This window comes from Geotrypetes seraphini, chromosome 3 (assembly GCF_902459505.1).
Source record: "Geotrypetes seraphini chromosome 3, aGeoSer1.1, whole genome shotgun sequence".
Lineage (NCBI taxonomy): Eukaryota > Metazoa > Chordata > Amphibia > Gymnophiona > Dermophiidae > Geotrypetes > Geotrypetes seraphini.
The window spans coordinates 29,130,989-29,146,670 of NC_047086.1; the positions used below are offsets into that span (position 1 = coordinate 29,130,989).

Consider the following 15,682-nt stretch of genomic DNA (forward strand, 5'->3'; position numbering starts at 1 on the left):
GTCTGCCATCCCAAAATATATAAAATGCATCTCCGAACTGAAGAACAATAAACCAGATACCCATTCTAAAACTGCACCCCACACCCCAAGTCATTTGAACAAAAACACAGCATAAGACAACTTCCTGTTGTTCCTTCAGGAAGTCGTCCCTATAAAGCGATTCCCCCTAATCTCCCCCAGCAGTAAACTTAAGTCAAAGAGTTCACTTTGTCCATAATCATAGACCAAGTCCGGGTATAGGAAAAATTATAATCATGTCTTTTTGCAATAGAAAGCTCCATGGCGCTCATAATTTGAAGCTTCAAACACCAATCCAAGAAAGTGGGTGGTCCTGACCGCTTCCAATGGCCTGCAATCAAGCATTTGGCTGCTGCCAGGCCCCACCGGCGAAGCTTAGTTTGCCAGGCATGCAAGCACACATTATGAAGACCCAATAAACAGCCCTGTGGTGTAAAAGGGATAAGAATTTGCAACAATTGAGACAGGCAACCCACCACCCTGTCCAAAAAGGTTTCAAGATCTTACAGTTCCACCAAACATGGAAGAAGGTACCCAAGTCCACCCCACATCTCGAACAAGTAGCAGAGGCCCCAGGATACATCTTATGCAAACGAGTAGGAGTAAAATACTATCTGGTAAACACTTTATAAGCATTTTTCTGAATAAGAACACAGGAGGAAGCTTTACCCACCTCAATACATATCTGGGACCATTCCCGTTCTGTAAATGAACACCCCAAGTCTTGTTCCCAAGCCGTTTTATATGGGGGCTGAAAAGAAGACAAACCTCTAAAATATTGGCAGAGTGCCGAAATGGGCCTAAGCAAACCCCAAAGAGTAATCCATAACTGTTCTAAATGGGTGGAAGATCCCATCCCATCCCCGAGAGTGAATAAAATGCTGAATTTGCAATTAGGCCAGGAAGTCCACCCCTAGACAGATCACAACTGGTCTGAAAAGCTTCAAAGGACACCAGGACCCCCCTATACAGAACATCCCCAAAAGTGGTTAAACCAGAGCCTTCCCAATGCAAAAAAGCCTGACTCTCTCGGCCTACAGGGAACTAAGGCTCATCACGTATCGCACCCAAGATAGAAGGGACCAACCCTTCTCCCCATCTCCGGCGCATCTCACACCACAATCGCAAAAGATGCTTCAAGAAGGGATTGCTCTGACCTCCGAATAATACTCATTCAGGAGAGGATGACCAAAGCCAAAAATTCTGTCTATGAGGTCCCACGAAATGCTGCTCCATCCGTACCACAATCTTCACTTCAGCTATCTCCCAATCTAACAAAAATCGCAACTGTGCGGCCCGAAAATACCAAAACAAATTGGGCAGAACCCTTCCCCTACATGACCAGGATGAACACAAACGCTGCCGAGAAAGCCAAGGAGGCTTCCCATGCCAAATAAACTTAAAGAACAAGGCATGCAATTGTTTCAAAACTGAGGAAGGGACCGGGATCGGTAGAGTTTGGAATAAAAACAGTAAGCGGGGCAAAATATTCATTTTTATAACAGCTATTCTGCCTCACCAGGACAACCACAACCCATGCCATCGCTGAAGATCCCCCCTAATCTGCTGAACAATTTTAGCATAGTTCAAATCATATAGATGAGAGAGATCGCTAGATATATGTATTCCCAAATACTTAATCGCTCCCGACGCCCAACAGAATGGATACGTCTCTGATAATCGATGAACATCATCCTCAAAGTGACTCCCAACAGCTCAGATTTATCCATGTTGACAGTGATCCCTGACACCTCACCAAACACAGAAAAAAGCTCCATTAAAATAGGGAGGGAGGTCTCCGGATCCTGAACATATAATAAAACATCATCTGCAAATAAAGCAATGCGATGCTCCAGGTCTCCAAACTAAACCCCCCGCTCCCGAATGTGAGTAGCCAGGGGCTCCATTGAGATAGCAAATAAGAGGGGGGATAAGGGACAGCCCTGACGTGTTCCCCGGGCAATAGGAAAAAATTCTGTGTAGCCCCCATTAATACGAATAGTCTCCCGGGGAGCTGTATAGAACGACTGCAACCAAGTGAGAAAGGAAGCACCTAAACCTGTCCTCTCCATCACCTGCCATAAAAACTCCCAACCAACTTGATCGAAAGCCTTCTCGGCATCAATGGCCAGAAAGGCCACCTTGTCAGGGGCCTGCTGTGCTGCCCACAAAAGATGTAATGACCTACGGCGCCTTTAGGAAAGAAATTAAACCTGCATTGTTTGATAGATTTATCTCCTAAACAGAAGCTACACTAAATCTAACAATTTTATTATGTCTATTCTTGAGTAATATGTTGTACTTTTATAATTTGCATATTGTAATTCGCTGATTGTCCAGCTCTCTTCGGTGTAAACCGTCTAGAAGTCATTTGATTGTGGCGGTATAGAAGAATAAAGTTATGTTATGTAATTTATTTATTTAGATCAGGGGTGTCCAACCTGCGGCCCCATGAAGTATTTTGTGTGGCCTTGATCGAGGATGATGCAGTGTTTTCCTCTGCTGCCCCCAGGTGTTTACCATCTTGCTGGCCCCCTCCTCTGTCTTGCTGCAGTGTTTGCGCGGCCCCAGAAACATTTTTTTCGGCCAATGCGGCCCAGGGAAGCTAAAAGGTTGGACACCCCTGATTTAGATTTATATCCCGTCCTCCCATTAGGTCAGAACGGTCTACAAGCAAACATTCACAGTAGAGTACATTTAGACAATACTAAGACTATATAGTAGTTTAAATACAAGGACTATACAGTAATTTAAGTACAGTAGTTTAAATACAAGGATTATATAGTAATTAAGTACAGGTTAAGAGTGGACTATACAGTAATTTAAGTAGAAGTTTAGAATGAAGAGGAGAGGGTAGAGGGGAGGGGCTTTAGGGGGGGGAGTCGTAGACTGTGGTTGAACTTTAGTTGAAAAGGAGGGTCTTTACCACTTTCGCTGCTGAATGAAGCCCGACTGATCCATATGAACTAAAGTGGGCAAAATTTTTCCCAGACGAAGAGCCAAGACCGTCGCTAAAATTTTTGCATCAGTGTTCAAAAGCGAAATTGGGCGATATGCTCTGCACCCCAAAGGATCCCTCCCAAGTTTAAGCAACACAGAGATACCCGTTTCACCCATTGATGGAGGTAGGGGAAAGCTCCCATGCACCCCATTTGCAACTTGAACCAGCAAAGGGGCCAAGATATCTCAAAACTGTTTATAGAATGAATTAGAATACCCGTCCAGTTCCACCAACTTAAACCTAGAAAAATGATGGCAGATAAGGGCCATAGCCCATCAAGTCTGCCCACTCTGCTGACCCTCCCCCTTAGTCTTCTCTCCTAGAGATCCTGCTCCTAATGACCCATCTCCTTAACTCTACCCTCTTAGGGATCCCACATGGGCTTCCCATTTACTCTTAAAATCTTGCACGCTGTTGGCCTCAATTACCTGCACCGGAAGCTCGTTCCAATGATCAACCACTCTTTCGGTGAAGAAATACTTCCTGGTGTCGCCATGAAATTTCCCGCCCCTGAGTTTGAGCGGATGCCCTCTTGTGGCCGAGGGTCCCTTGAGAAAGAAAATATCTTCCTCCACCTCGATACATCCGGTGATATATTTAAACGTCTCAATCATGTCTCCCCTCTTCCTATGTTCAAGAGAATACAGCCGTAAATTGGTTAGTCTCTCTTCGTATGAGAGATCCTTGAGCCCCGAGACCATCCTGGTGGCCATCCGTTGAACCGACTCTACTCTCAGCACATCTTTACGGTAATGTGGCTTCCAGAATTGCACACAGTATTCCAGATGAGGTCTCACCATGGTTCTGTACAATGGCATCATGACTTCAGGCTTCCAGCTGATGAAACTTCTGTGGATACAACCCAACATCTGTCTTGCCTTAGATGAAGCCTTCTCCACTTGATTGGCAGTTTTCATGTCTGCACTGATGGTCACTTCTAAATCTCATTCTGTTAAGTCCTAGCTAAGGTCTCACCATTTAAGGTGTAAGTTCTGCACGGATTTCTGCGGCTGAGGTGCATGACCTTACATTTCTTAGCATTGAAGCTCAGCTGCCAAGTCAAGGACCAATGTTCTAACAAGAGCAGGTCCTGCGTCATACTATCGTGCAAATTGTATTTGCTCACTATATTACATAGTTTGGCGTCATCGGCGAATAATGTTATTTTACCTTGAAGCCCCTGAGTCAGGTCCCCTATGAATAAGTTGAAAAGGAGCGGGCTCAAGACTGAGCCCTGCGGTACTCCACTGGTCACTTTCGACGTTTTAGAGAGGGTATCGTTAACCACCACCCTCTGAAGTCTACCACTCAGTCAGTCATTGACCCATGCAGTTAGTGTTTCTCCCAACCCCATCGATTTCATCTTGCTCAACAGCCTATGGTGTGGGACGCTATCAAAAGCTTTACTGAAGTTTAGGTACACGACGTCCAGGGATTCTCCCAAGTCCAGCTTTCTTGTTACCCAGTCGAAGAAGCTGAAGAGATTGAATTGGCAGGACCTACCCTTGGTGAATCCATGTTGCCTAGGATCCCGTAGATTCTCCTCATTCAGGATTGTCTAATTTACGTTTGATTAATGTTTCCAGCTTTCAAGTGGGTAATAACTCCTAAAACTTCCCCCAAGGTAATGGGTTCATTAAGATATTCCTTGTCAGATTCAGCCAACTGAGGAAGAGTCACCGTATTCAAATAGGCAGAGATTGACTAGGAACCCGCTCTATCCACATTCTCCAAACCAATCAAAAGTAGCAACCCATCACCCACCAACAATCCCCCAGATTAACCACCCCTCCTATTTCCCGCACATAGACCCCACCCTCAGCTTACTCATGACAGTGGAAAGGAGAGAAGCAAACCCCGGGGAAGTCCACCCCACCTCCACCCAAACTGTTGTGCAACAAATTGAACCCCCGGACCCCCAACAGATTACCAGCAACTCAATCAGCCCCCTACAGCCCAAATAGAGTAGAAAACATGCAATCAACAAAGTCTTCCAAGTCCCGTACAAATTATGAGAGCCAAAGCCAACATACAACTAGGCGATACTCTGGCCCACAGATGTCAAGACAAGCCCACCAACATAACTCTATAAAATCATCAGGTAGCAGCTTTAGCGGTTTTCTTGTCAGATCTCAACATGGTAGTCCATGTCCCGCTCAGCCTGAATGTAGAAGCTGGTTGCAAAATGCACTGGTTCAGGGAGATTCGCACAGCCCAGATCTCGCATCGCTGACCATGCTTCCACCACAGTGCTCTCTCACTTAGATCTCCCATTGACGGTCAACCACACACCAAAGGGAAAAAGCCAGCGATATTTATGGCCACCAGCACGCAATGCCTGGGTAACTTCTTTAAAGGCTTTGCATTTCTGCAGCGTAGACCATGCTAGATCTTGAAAAACTCCCACAGCTAAGTCCTTCCAACGAAATTGTGCCTGCCGCCATGCTGCTTGCAGAACCTGCTCCTTCAAGTTGTAATCACCAAAACAGGCAATATCATCTTTGGCCCCCTGTCCTTGAGTGGACCCCAGGCTACGATGTGCCCGCAGCAACAGTATATCGTCCGGCACAGCCGCTCCATCTGCACTTAGCGGTTGTTGACAAAACTCCCGCACCACCAACTTACTTTCCCGATAAGCCTCTACCTCCGGTATGCCTTTAAAACGCAAATTGCAGCGGCGGGATCAATTTTCAAGATCCTCCACCTGTGCCTGTAAATCCTGAAGCTCAGTAGAGATGCGATCAGTAGATTCTTTAATCCCCGACATCGAGGTAGATAGGACCTCCACGTGATCTTTGGATGTGGAAATCCGGGCCCCCAACTCGCTAACATCAGAGCGAAGCTCCGCTAGAGCCACTTTAACATCGACTCAGATCCCAACCATCTCCTTCTTCAATTTGCTGAACCACATCTGCATAGTTTTGTGAGCCTCTTCTCCATCCTCCAACTGTTGTGCCGGGATGCCCTTGTCTTCCGACTCCGAATGAGTCGATGGCCCTGCAGCCATCTTTGTTTTCTCCAAAAAACCTTCAGGCGGTTCAGCAGACTATTTCTTGCCACCTTCACCAAAATATTTGTATTTCTCCAACCTTTTCCGAGTCGCCATAACTGTACCAACTCAAGATCTCCCGATTAGCAGAAATTGCAATGCGCTGGACGCTTTGAACTCCACTATTCACATCAGCCCCGACGGAGCTCTCGTTTTAGGCAGCCATACACTGGGATGACGTCACTTCCTCTCCCATTTTCTATTCTTGCCCTTGCCCTTAATCAATTCTTTCCTTTCCGTTCTTACTCTTGCAGCTCACCTGCATTTTTCCCCATTTCTCACCTTTCTCCTACTTTGTCTATTCTTTTTGTCTTACCTTGACACTCAACATTTATTTTCCTTTCCCTTTACCATATCTTTTAAAGATATACCCTTTCCTCCCCAAATTAACCCTCAAAATTAGAAGGATTTTTTACTTTTCCAAAATCTTACCTGCAGGAGTGCAGGGTGATCAGGCCATTCTTTCAATAATCTATTGACTTCATTGGTGAGATTATTCAATACAGGTTGGCTCCGAATGACCTCTTGAATATTGGGGTGCTGATAAAAATCATAAGGGGTATCATGCTGCAGGACCAGATCAGAAGTCATCTCACCAGACACTGTGTTCTGAAGAAGTGTGCTGGCCAATAGCTGGCTGCCAAGAAGATTGTCATTCAGCTCAGTCCCTGGGAAGGGAAAAAAAAAGGAACAGTATGGATAAGCTTTTTTTTTGTAACCAAGAAGCACCAAGATATGAAATTCTTTATATGCTTTCAAACTATGTAAACTAATTAGGAAGTACTTAGAAGAGGCAACGACACAACATGAACATGGCTAAACACGAGGGCAGATGCTGCTGTTATTATTCATTCAAGTTGTAGGTCAGTTCAGAGGGACTTTGCTCTAGCCTTCAAAACTGAGAGTAAGAGAACATAAGATTCACCATACTGGGTCCAACTTAAGGGTCCATCAAGCCCAGTATCCTGTTATCAAGAGCAGCTAATTCAAGTCTATTGACCTTTTCTCCAGGAATTTGTCCAAATCATTTTTAGATTAGCTTTGCTGCTTTTATCACATCCTTTGGCAGTGAGTTCCAAAGCTTAACTATGCACTAAGTGAAAAAATACTTCAGTTTTAAATGTATAGTTTATGATTTATTAATTTTGTTATATCACTCGTTCATTTTACTGGTCCAAGCGGTTTACATAATACAATCAAATAAAAACAAATAAAAAAGAACTCCATTGTTAAATAGAATAGACCTAAAACACACAACAACATTCACTCCTAAATAAAACAGTATTATTTTGTAATTTCATGGCATGTCCCCTAGTTGAATGCAGAAGTTCAGGATTTGAGTGACCCAAAGATTGAACTCCTGTATCCCTACACTAGCCTTTGACTTTTTGAGACAGAAAAAAAAAAGATAAATCAAATAGCATTTCATCATTCCATTTCACTTAGGACTTTAAGGGCTCCTTTTACAAAGGTGCGTTAGGGCCTTAACGCGCGGAACAGCGTGCGCTAAAATGCAGTGTGCGCTAGCCGCTACCGCCTCCTCTTGAACAGGCGGTAGTTTTTCGGCTACCGCGCACTAATCCAGTGTGTGCGCTAAAAATGATAACGCACCTTTGTAAAAGGAGCCCTAAATGTTCATGTTTATTAAGATTTGATATACTGCTCCCGCTTGTCACTGACCTAAGCGGTTTACAATGCAACAATTGATTAAAGAAAGGAACTCCATTGAATATAGGAAAGATAGAGATAAGATACGTATATCCTAAGAAGCATTCAATGAGGATGAAAACAAAAAATTACATTAAAAAACCAAAATATTCATTTATTATAAATTAAAAAGATTAAGAAATTAAAATTAATTAATATAATAATTAATTTAAATAAATTCCAGTCAGTTATGCCAGTTCAGTGGAGACAAAGAGACCTCTCAATGCTGGGAAATTATGGCAGGCAAACAGTAACTTAGAAGACAGTCAGGTCTCGAAGCAGACTCCCCTACCTGCCCCGACAGGGCGGAGAAGACTGGGGCTTCTTAGAAGAGGCGAGCCTCGCAGCAGTAGCAGGGGAAAAAGTGGTCCCCTGCCTGGAACCCCGAAAGGTCACCTGTGACCCAGGGGAGGAGGACTCGCTCGAGGGAACCCGACGGGCCTTACGAGGAAGGCCTCGAGAGACGAGAGGATGCTCAGGCTGGTCAGACCGCGACTGGGTCGAGACCGAGGTCAAAGGCATCGACGTCGGGACTAGTTGGCTGACCACCGAGAAAAACTGCGTGGTAATAATAGCCTTAAGCATGTCCTCGAACATAGGCACCGAGACCAAAGGTAGGTGGGTCGGAGGTGCAGCAGTGCGCTCCTTCGGGGTGATCTCGAAGAAGAGTATTCCCTACGTGAGGAGGCATGCTTAGAGTGATGTCTCGAAGACACCGACGAGGCGGCGCTGACATGAGACTCCGAGGAAGGCTTCTTTGCCGGCACACCTGAGGAGGAAAGTGGAGACTTACCCGAGGCCGGAGTGCAGGAGGGGCCGAGGCTGGGGCCTTCGAGGCCGAGGCACCCACCGAGGGTGCCGAGGCCGAGCTTGAGGCCTGTCCTGCAGGATCCATGGGGCCAAAGAGTTGGAGAATCTTGGCCACCCTCCGACGAAGAGCCCGCGGATGCAAGGTCGCACAATGGGGACACGACTCAGCACGGTGCCCTGCACCCAGGCACTCCACACACCAACGATGAGGATCGGTGATGGAGATAACCCGATTGCACTTCGTACAGTTTTTAAATCCGGAAAGAGGCCGGGACATAAGAAAAAAAGAGAGCCGCAGCCCCGTGAGACCAGGCGTCCAGAAGAAGACCGGGAACCCGGTCAAAATTATACGAACTGAAAAAAATGAAAATAAAGAAATTAAAAGACTCGAGCACAGTGACTCAAAGGAAACAAACCAAATAAGCCGCGGTGCAAGAGGGACAAAGAGAACGCGTGAAGTAAGGGAGCAGTGCTTCTGGCTCCGCGGAAAATATTGAGCTGACGAAACGCTAAGGAGACGCATGCCCTAGGCAGGGCTAGAGGGGCATGCACAGGCCAATTGCAAGCCTAAATGTCTTCGAGCAAGTCCGCTTGCGAAAACGTCCGCTAGGGGGCTCCATCGGTGATGTCACCCACATGTAGAGAATATGCTGCCTGCTTGTCTTAGGATAAACACAATTACGTTTGATATGTGCAGCTCTTGGGAACTCTTTTATACATGGGATTATGGGCATGTGAGAAGATACAATATTTTTGGAAAAAGGCAATATCCTTTTTGCAGGATATACTGGGTTACTCCAGTCCCTTGTTTATGGTAAATGTGATGTTCTGCAAATTTTCTCTGGTAGAAGCATGAAGTTCATCAGAGAAACTGCTGATAAGTAAATGTTATATCATAGAGAAAAATGTATTCTTCATCATTGGTTATGTTTGACCCCTCCCATCCTACTGGTATTGGAGGAATAAGCTTCATGGACTGATGTGTTGGGAATTGAGAGCAGCCCATAACTCTTTACAGATATGGATCCCCTACTTGAATAGCGTGTCACCAGTGGCAAGAAGCCAAATACTGAACAAGTTACAGACTTGAATGAGATTAATGGTTCCCAATATTACTAAAATTTCTAATGGAAAATGTGAGGAGGGGAAAGAGGGTATTTTGGGAGGGAAGTTTAAGTGAAGAGGATGAGGGACATTGTGGGATGGTGGGTGAAGGGATAAATACTGTGTGGATTGGTATATTGTTTCCTAGGTTCTGGAACCAGAGTCATAAGAGTCCAGGCCTTGGTTTCAAGGAAATGGTATGTTATCAATAGATAATATTGTATGTTACGATGCTTATTCTCGCATTTATTATCACTGTGATCTATTGAAAAATAGTCTTAAGAACATAAGAATTGCCATACTGGGGCAGACCCAAGGGTCCATCAGGCCCAGCATCCTGTTTCCAGCAGTGGCCAATCCAGGTCCCAACTACATAGCTAGATCCCAAGCAGAGAAACAGATTTTATGCTGCTTATTCTATGAATAAGCAGTGCATTTCTCAATAATGGCCTATGAGCTTCTCTTTTAGGAAATTATCAAAGCCTTTTTTAAACTCCACTAAGTTAAGTAATTTCACCACATGCTACAGCAACAAATTTGCTCTGGTCTGCTTTAAATCTACTGCTTATTAGCTTCATCGCATGCCCCCTAGTCCCAGTATTTTTGGAAAGAGTAAACAATCGATTCACATTTTACTCTTATTTTACATTTAGCAAATCATTAAAAATTTATTTATTCGATAAACAAGAATGCTGATTTTAATTTTACAATGTGGTTTTTTATTTTTATTCTTCTAAATTTTTTTTTAGTAATTGGGAACTGCATTTTAACTAATGCTGCATCTAACTGCTGTATGAAGTATTGTTTTATGAAATTGTATTTTTTCGCTGAAATGTTTGTTTTTCTTCTGTTGTGAATCGCCTAGAACTGTTTGTAGGGTGGTATATAAGAAAATATATTATCATCATCTACCCTTTCTTGTACAATCCTACTCTATTCCTGGACCACTGGACTACCTTCCCAATCTAGAGGCTACTATTTTTATTATTTCATTTGGATATGTCCAGTTTAGTGCACTAGTATCATATCTGTTTCAAATTAAACTTATCAAAGCGCAGTCAGCTCTTTGCATACAGTGCAGTAAATCTGCTTTAGGCTGCTGAAGCGGTCAGATTTGGTATCATCAGTTGAAACACTCACCTATGAGGAGATAGAAGTGTTTAATCAGGACGGCACTGGTCTGATAGCAAGACAAAAAGGCACTTAAATAATGCTTTGTTTGATGACTTGGTGAGTTCTGCTGATACCAGAGGGAACGTGCTGAGCTCAAGCAGATCTGCTGGTGGATCAGAATCAGAGTCTGCATTGAGCTATGGGAAATACGTGTAGGCTCAACTTTTGCCACATCTTCCAGGGTGTCTGCTGTGATTTCCATTTTCTCTTCCAGGGTGGGCTGGGCTTTAATATCTGCAAAATCCTGTCAATCACATAACAATTTACAGTTAATACCACCTTTAAAAAAATGCAAAGGGAAAACATCTAGAACTAGTTTGCTGTTCTGCATCATAGCTTGTCAGAACTACAGAACGAATAGTTTGACAAACTCTCAGACTTTGAGATAACTTGGTCAAGATTGTCCTACACTAATTATATCAGTTACTACTGAAAATCTTTGCTGTAAACCTAAGTGACAGCAAGAAGCCTTACCACCTTGAACTTGTACTGGATAAGTGTGAAACAGACATTCAGATTATATTAAATGAAATTATTTAAATTATTAATGGTGTACATGGCCAAAATGGTGCCCAGAGATACCCCACTGTCTCAGTAGAGAACTTTCTACATGAAAATAAATATCTATTAAGCTTATTGCCCCCACTGACTTGTCAAAAAATAAAGCACATTTCTCATCATTGTCCCTTGCATGTTTATCATATTTTTTTTCAATATTAAATATCAATATTAGATAGGAAACATGCTAACTAGTAAACCACATTACAGTAGTGTCAAGCCACCCTCCAAACAAATGATGCTTGGATTGTGAAAGGAAAGATATCAATGAATGGTGTCATCATGTATCACAGATGCAGCCACTTTCCTTAGTGACTAGAGCAGAAAACTAAGAAGTCTTCCTTTTTTTTTTTTAACTTCTTTATTCGTTTTTAAACTTTCATCAAGTGTACATAAATCATAATAAACACTATTAATGAGATCACTTGAACATCTTATCATTGTATCTTATAAATATAAAAGCAACCCTCCCTCCAAGCCCATTATTCATGAGATACACAATCCCATTTGAAACAAATAGGGTTTTTGGTCCAAGACAGCTCCTCATGCAGAATACTCACATACCTTCTCATACAACGGGAACCTGTTCCGAAACTCCCTTTCCTCCTCTTCTTCCTCACTGAAGACAGATCCATGCTTCTTATTCCTGTATTTGTACAAGCTACTGTCCTGCTGCTCACGCTCTCGAATACAACGCTCTTGCTCATCCCATTCGTTTATGATTGCCTGAGAAGCAATGACAGAAAACTTCAGCAGTGACATTAAACAGCTAAACTCACCACTTGAAGTATCCAAATTTGTAGAGCTGCTGTTTCCTCAAGACAGATCATACCCACTCATACCATCCAAGCTGCATCTTTCATGTGTCCTTAAGACCTAAATTCCTTTTCTTCAAGACTCAAGATGAACAGAGGCAGAAAAACAGACCTCAAGGCCACCGAGCCAGCAATGTTTCCCTACCTAAACTCCAGTTTTTAAACCCTATTCTCTCATCTCCCACAAATCACCATGTGATTTAAAAAGCATGAATTACACCTGTACTCAAACTGAAAGTTAAGCAGAAACTTTTTCACTTCAAATACATTAGCAAGTGCTCTAAGTCTTTGAGAATGTACTACATACTTAAGCTGAAGCATCAAAGACCATCTAATACTTGTCACATGACATCAAGAAGTCTTGCATATAGAGAAAGGGAACCCGATGTACAGTTATACGATGGGAGGGAGGGTACTGGGGGAAGGCAACATAGAAAAAACTTGGGGGTACTGGTGGATAAAACAATGAAGCCGGCGGTGCAATGTGCAGCGGTCTCAAGAAAGCGAACAGAATGTTGGGCATTATCAAAAAGGGTATCACTACCAGAACGAAGGAAGTTATCCTATAACTGTATTGAGTGATGGTGCGCCCGCATCTGGAGTACTGCATCCAATACTGGTCACCATACCTTAAGAAGGATATGGCGATAATCGAGAGGGTCCAGAAAAGAGCGACAAAGATGATAAAGGGCATGGAAAACCTTTCGTATGCTGAAAGGCTGGAGAAGCTGGGGCTCTTTACCCTGGAAAAGCAGAGACTTATAGGGGACATGATAGACTTATAAAATCATGAAAGACATAGAGAAGGTGGAGAGGGACAGATTCTTCAGACTAGCGGGGACAACAAAAACAAGAGGGCATTCAGAAAAATTGAAAGGAGACAGATTCAAAACGAATGCTAGGAAGTTCTTCTTCACTCAGAGGGTGGTGGACACCTGGAATGCACTCCCAGAAGAGGTGATAGGATAGAGTACAATATTGGGTTTCAAAAAGGGATTGGATGACTTCCTGAAGGAGAAGGGGATTGAAGGATACAGATAGAGGATAACTATGCAGGATACTAAATGAATATACGATTTAGGTAAATGATCACTTACAGGTCATAGACCTGGGGGAAGGGGGGGGGGGGCGTCGCGGGAGTGGACTGCTGGGCACGATGGACCCCTGGTCTGACCTGGCAGAGGCAATGAAAAAAAAAATTGCTTGGCCCTCATGTGATCCCCCATTATATAAATATGGAAGGCTTGGAGGTTTTCTAGAAATATTGAAAATTCATACCTGTATATAATATGTAAACTGCTTTGAAAAGAGGAGACTGAGAGGGGACATGATCGAAACATTCAAGATAATGAAGGGAATAGACTTAATAGAAAAAGACAGGTTGTTCACCCTCTCCAAGGAAGAGAGAACGAGAGGGCATTCTCTAAAGTTAAAAGGCGATCATTTCCATACAAACGTAAGGAAGCTCTTCTTCACCCAGAGAGTGGTGGAAAACTGGAATGCTCTTCTGGAGGCTGTTATAGGGGAAAACATCCTCCACAGATTCAAGACAAAGTTAGACAAGTTCCTACTGAACTGGAACTTATGCAGGTAGGGCTAGTCTCAGTTAGGGCATTGGTCTTTGACCTAGGGGCCGCCGCATGAGCGGACTGCTGGGCATGATGGACCACTGGTCTGACCCAGCAGCAGCAATTCTTATGTTCTCCTCCCTCCCCCTTTCCTATTGGAAAAATATTTACCAATACAAGGGCCAGGTAGATGAGAAATACCTGCCCTATATAACAGTAATGACATTGGGGGAGCAGATAAGATGGGATATTCAACAAAGGAGATGAGAGATGCAGAAAATCTCATTTCCTGTGCTACTATGCCGGTTTGGTGGAAAATGCAGTCGTGGTTGTTAAAGGGCATGCAATATTCTTATTTTCTTTCTACTTGATTTCAACTGGGTAGGAATGTGAATGATATTGAAGGATCCAGAAAGCATTAAAAAGAGCTGGAAAGAATATACTGAAAATTTTTACAAACAAGGCAATGAGGATTAAATTAGGGAAACTGAACTGGAAACTGAAGCCAAAGAAGAACCAGATATTTTAAAAGAAGTAGTCATAGCAACGATTAAAGCTTTATCAAAAAAAGTCACCTGGTATCGACTATATTCAGAAGGTGCTATCATGGCCTTCACTTGACTGTGTCAACAGATTTGGAAGGAAAAAACTTAGCCAACTGATTGGAGAAGATCACTGTTCACACCTATACCAAAGAAAGGTGATGCCAAGGTCTGTGACAACTACAGAACAACTGCATTAATTCCACATGTCAGCAAAATATTGCTGAACATAATACAACAGAGACTCCCATCATATGTCAAGCAACAACTACCCAAAGTTCAGGCTAGTTTCAGAAAAGGTCAAGGAACAAGAGACATTATTGCAAATGTTAGATGGATATTGGAGAAGAGCAAAGAATACCAAAAACCCTGGGGCCTATACCTTTGCTTCATCAACTACAGCAAAGCTTTGACTGTGTGGATCACAATAAACTATGGAGAACTTTAGTGCAAATGGGAATACTCAAACACAACTCATCTGATAGAGTCTATATGAAAATCAAGAAGCTGCAGTGAGAAATGAATACGACAACACTGACTGGTGTCAGGCAAGGATGCATCTTGTCACCTTACCTGTTCAACCTGTACGGTGAAACCATCTTCAGAAATGCAAATTTGGAAGAAGAGAGTGTCGGTTTCAAAGTTGGTGGCCAAAATATAAACAACCTGCGCCATGCAGATGATACAATGCTCATCACCAGCAGCAAAAAAGAAATGCTGTAACTACTGAGAAAAGTCAAAGCCTTAAGTCATAACATAGGATAAAAACTGAACATAAACAAGACGAAGATCATGAAGACGGAAAATGATGAAGATTTTGAGCTTGAAGGCAATAGAGTAAAGGATTTCAATCTCCTGGGCTCTTTTGTAAACAAAGAAGCAACTAGCAGGGAGGAAATAATTCGCAGATTAGCACACAGTCGCTCTTCAATGAAGGCTCTCTACAAAGTATTCAAAGGCAAGGAGTTAACATTCCAAATGAAGATCAGACTTGTCCATGCACACTTTTTCTCTGTGGTCAGTTATGGATGCAAAAGCTAGATACTACGGAAACAAGACAGAAAGAAGATCGAATCATTTGAGCTTTGGTGCTGGAGAAGTATTTTAGGCATGCCATGGACCACCAGAAGAACTAACAAATCGATTCTGGAAGAGATCAAACCGGCTATGTCACTCGAATTTCAAACGATGAAGTTACAACTGTCTTATTTTGGTCATACCATTAGAAGAAAGAGATTACTGGAGAAAGACATCATGTTTGGGAAGATTGAGAGAACCAGGCTAAGAGGGCGACCTGCAATCAGATGGCTGGACATGTAGAAAACCACCATGGGGAT

At 43.1% G+C, this 15,682-nt stretch overlaps 1 protein-coding gene across 2 annotated transcripts in view; it reads right to left on the minus strand.

The window, feature by feature from the left end:
* Positions 1 to 15,682, minus strand: part of MDN1 (midasin AAA ATPase 1) — a 943,760-nt gene that overhangs the window by 256,424 nt on the left and 671,654 nt on the right. For both annotated transcript variants that reach the window (XM_033936734.1, XM_033936735.1), the window contains exons 64-66: positions 11,985 to 12,146; positions 10,830 to 11,106; positions 6,501 to 6,736 (exon numbers count right to left, since the gene is read on the minus strand). In XM_033936734.1, the coding sequence (XP_033792625.1) occupies positions 6,501 to 6,736; positions 10,830 to 11,106; positions 11,985 to 12,146 (675 nt within the window). The remainder of the gene's footprint in view (positions 1 to 6,500; positions 6,737 to 10,829; positions 11,107 to 11,984; positions 12,147 to 15,682) is intronic.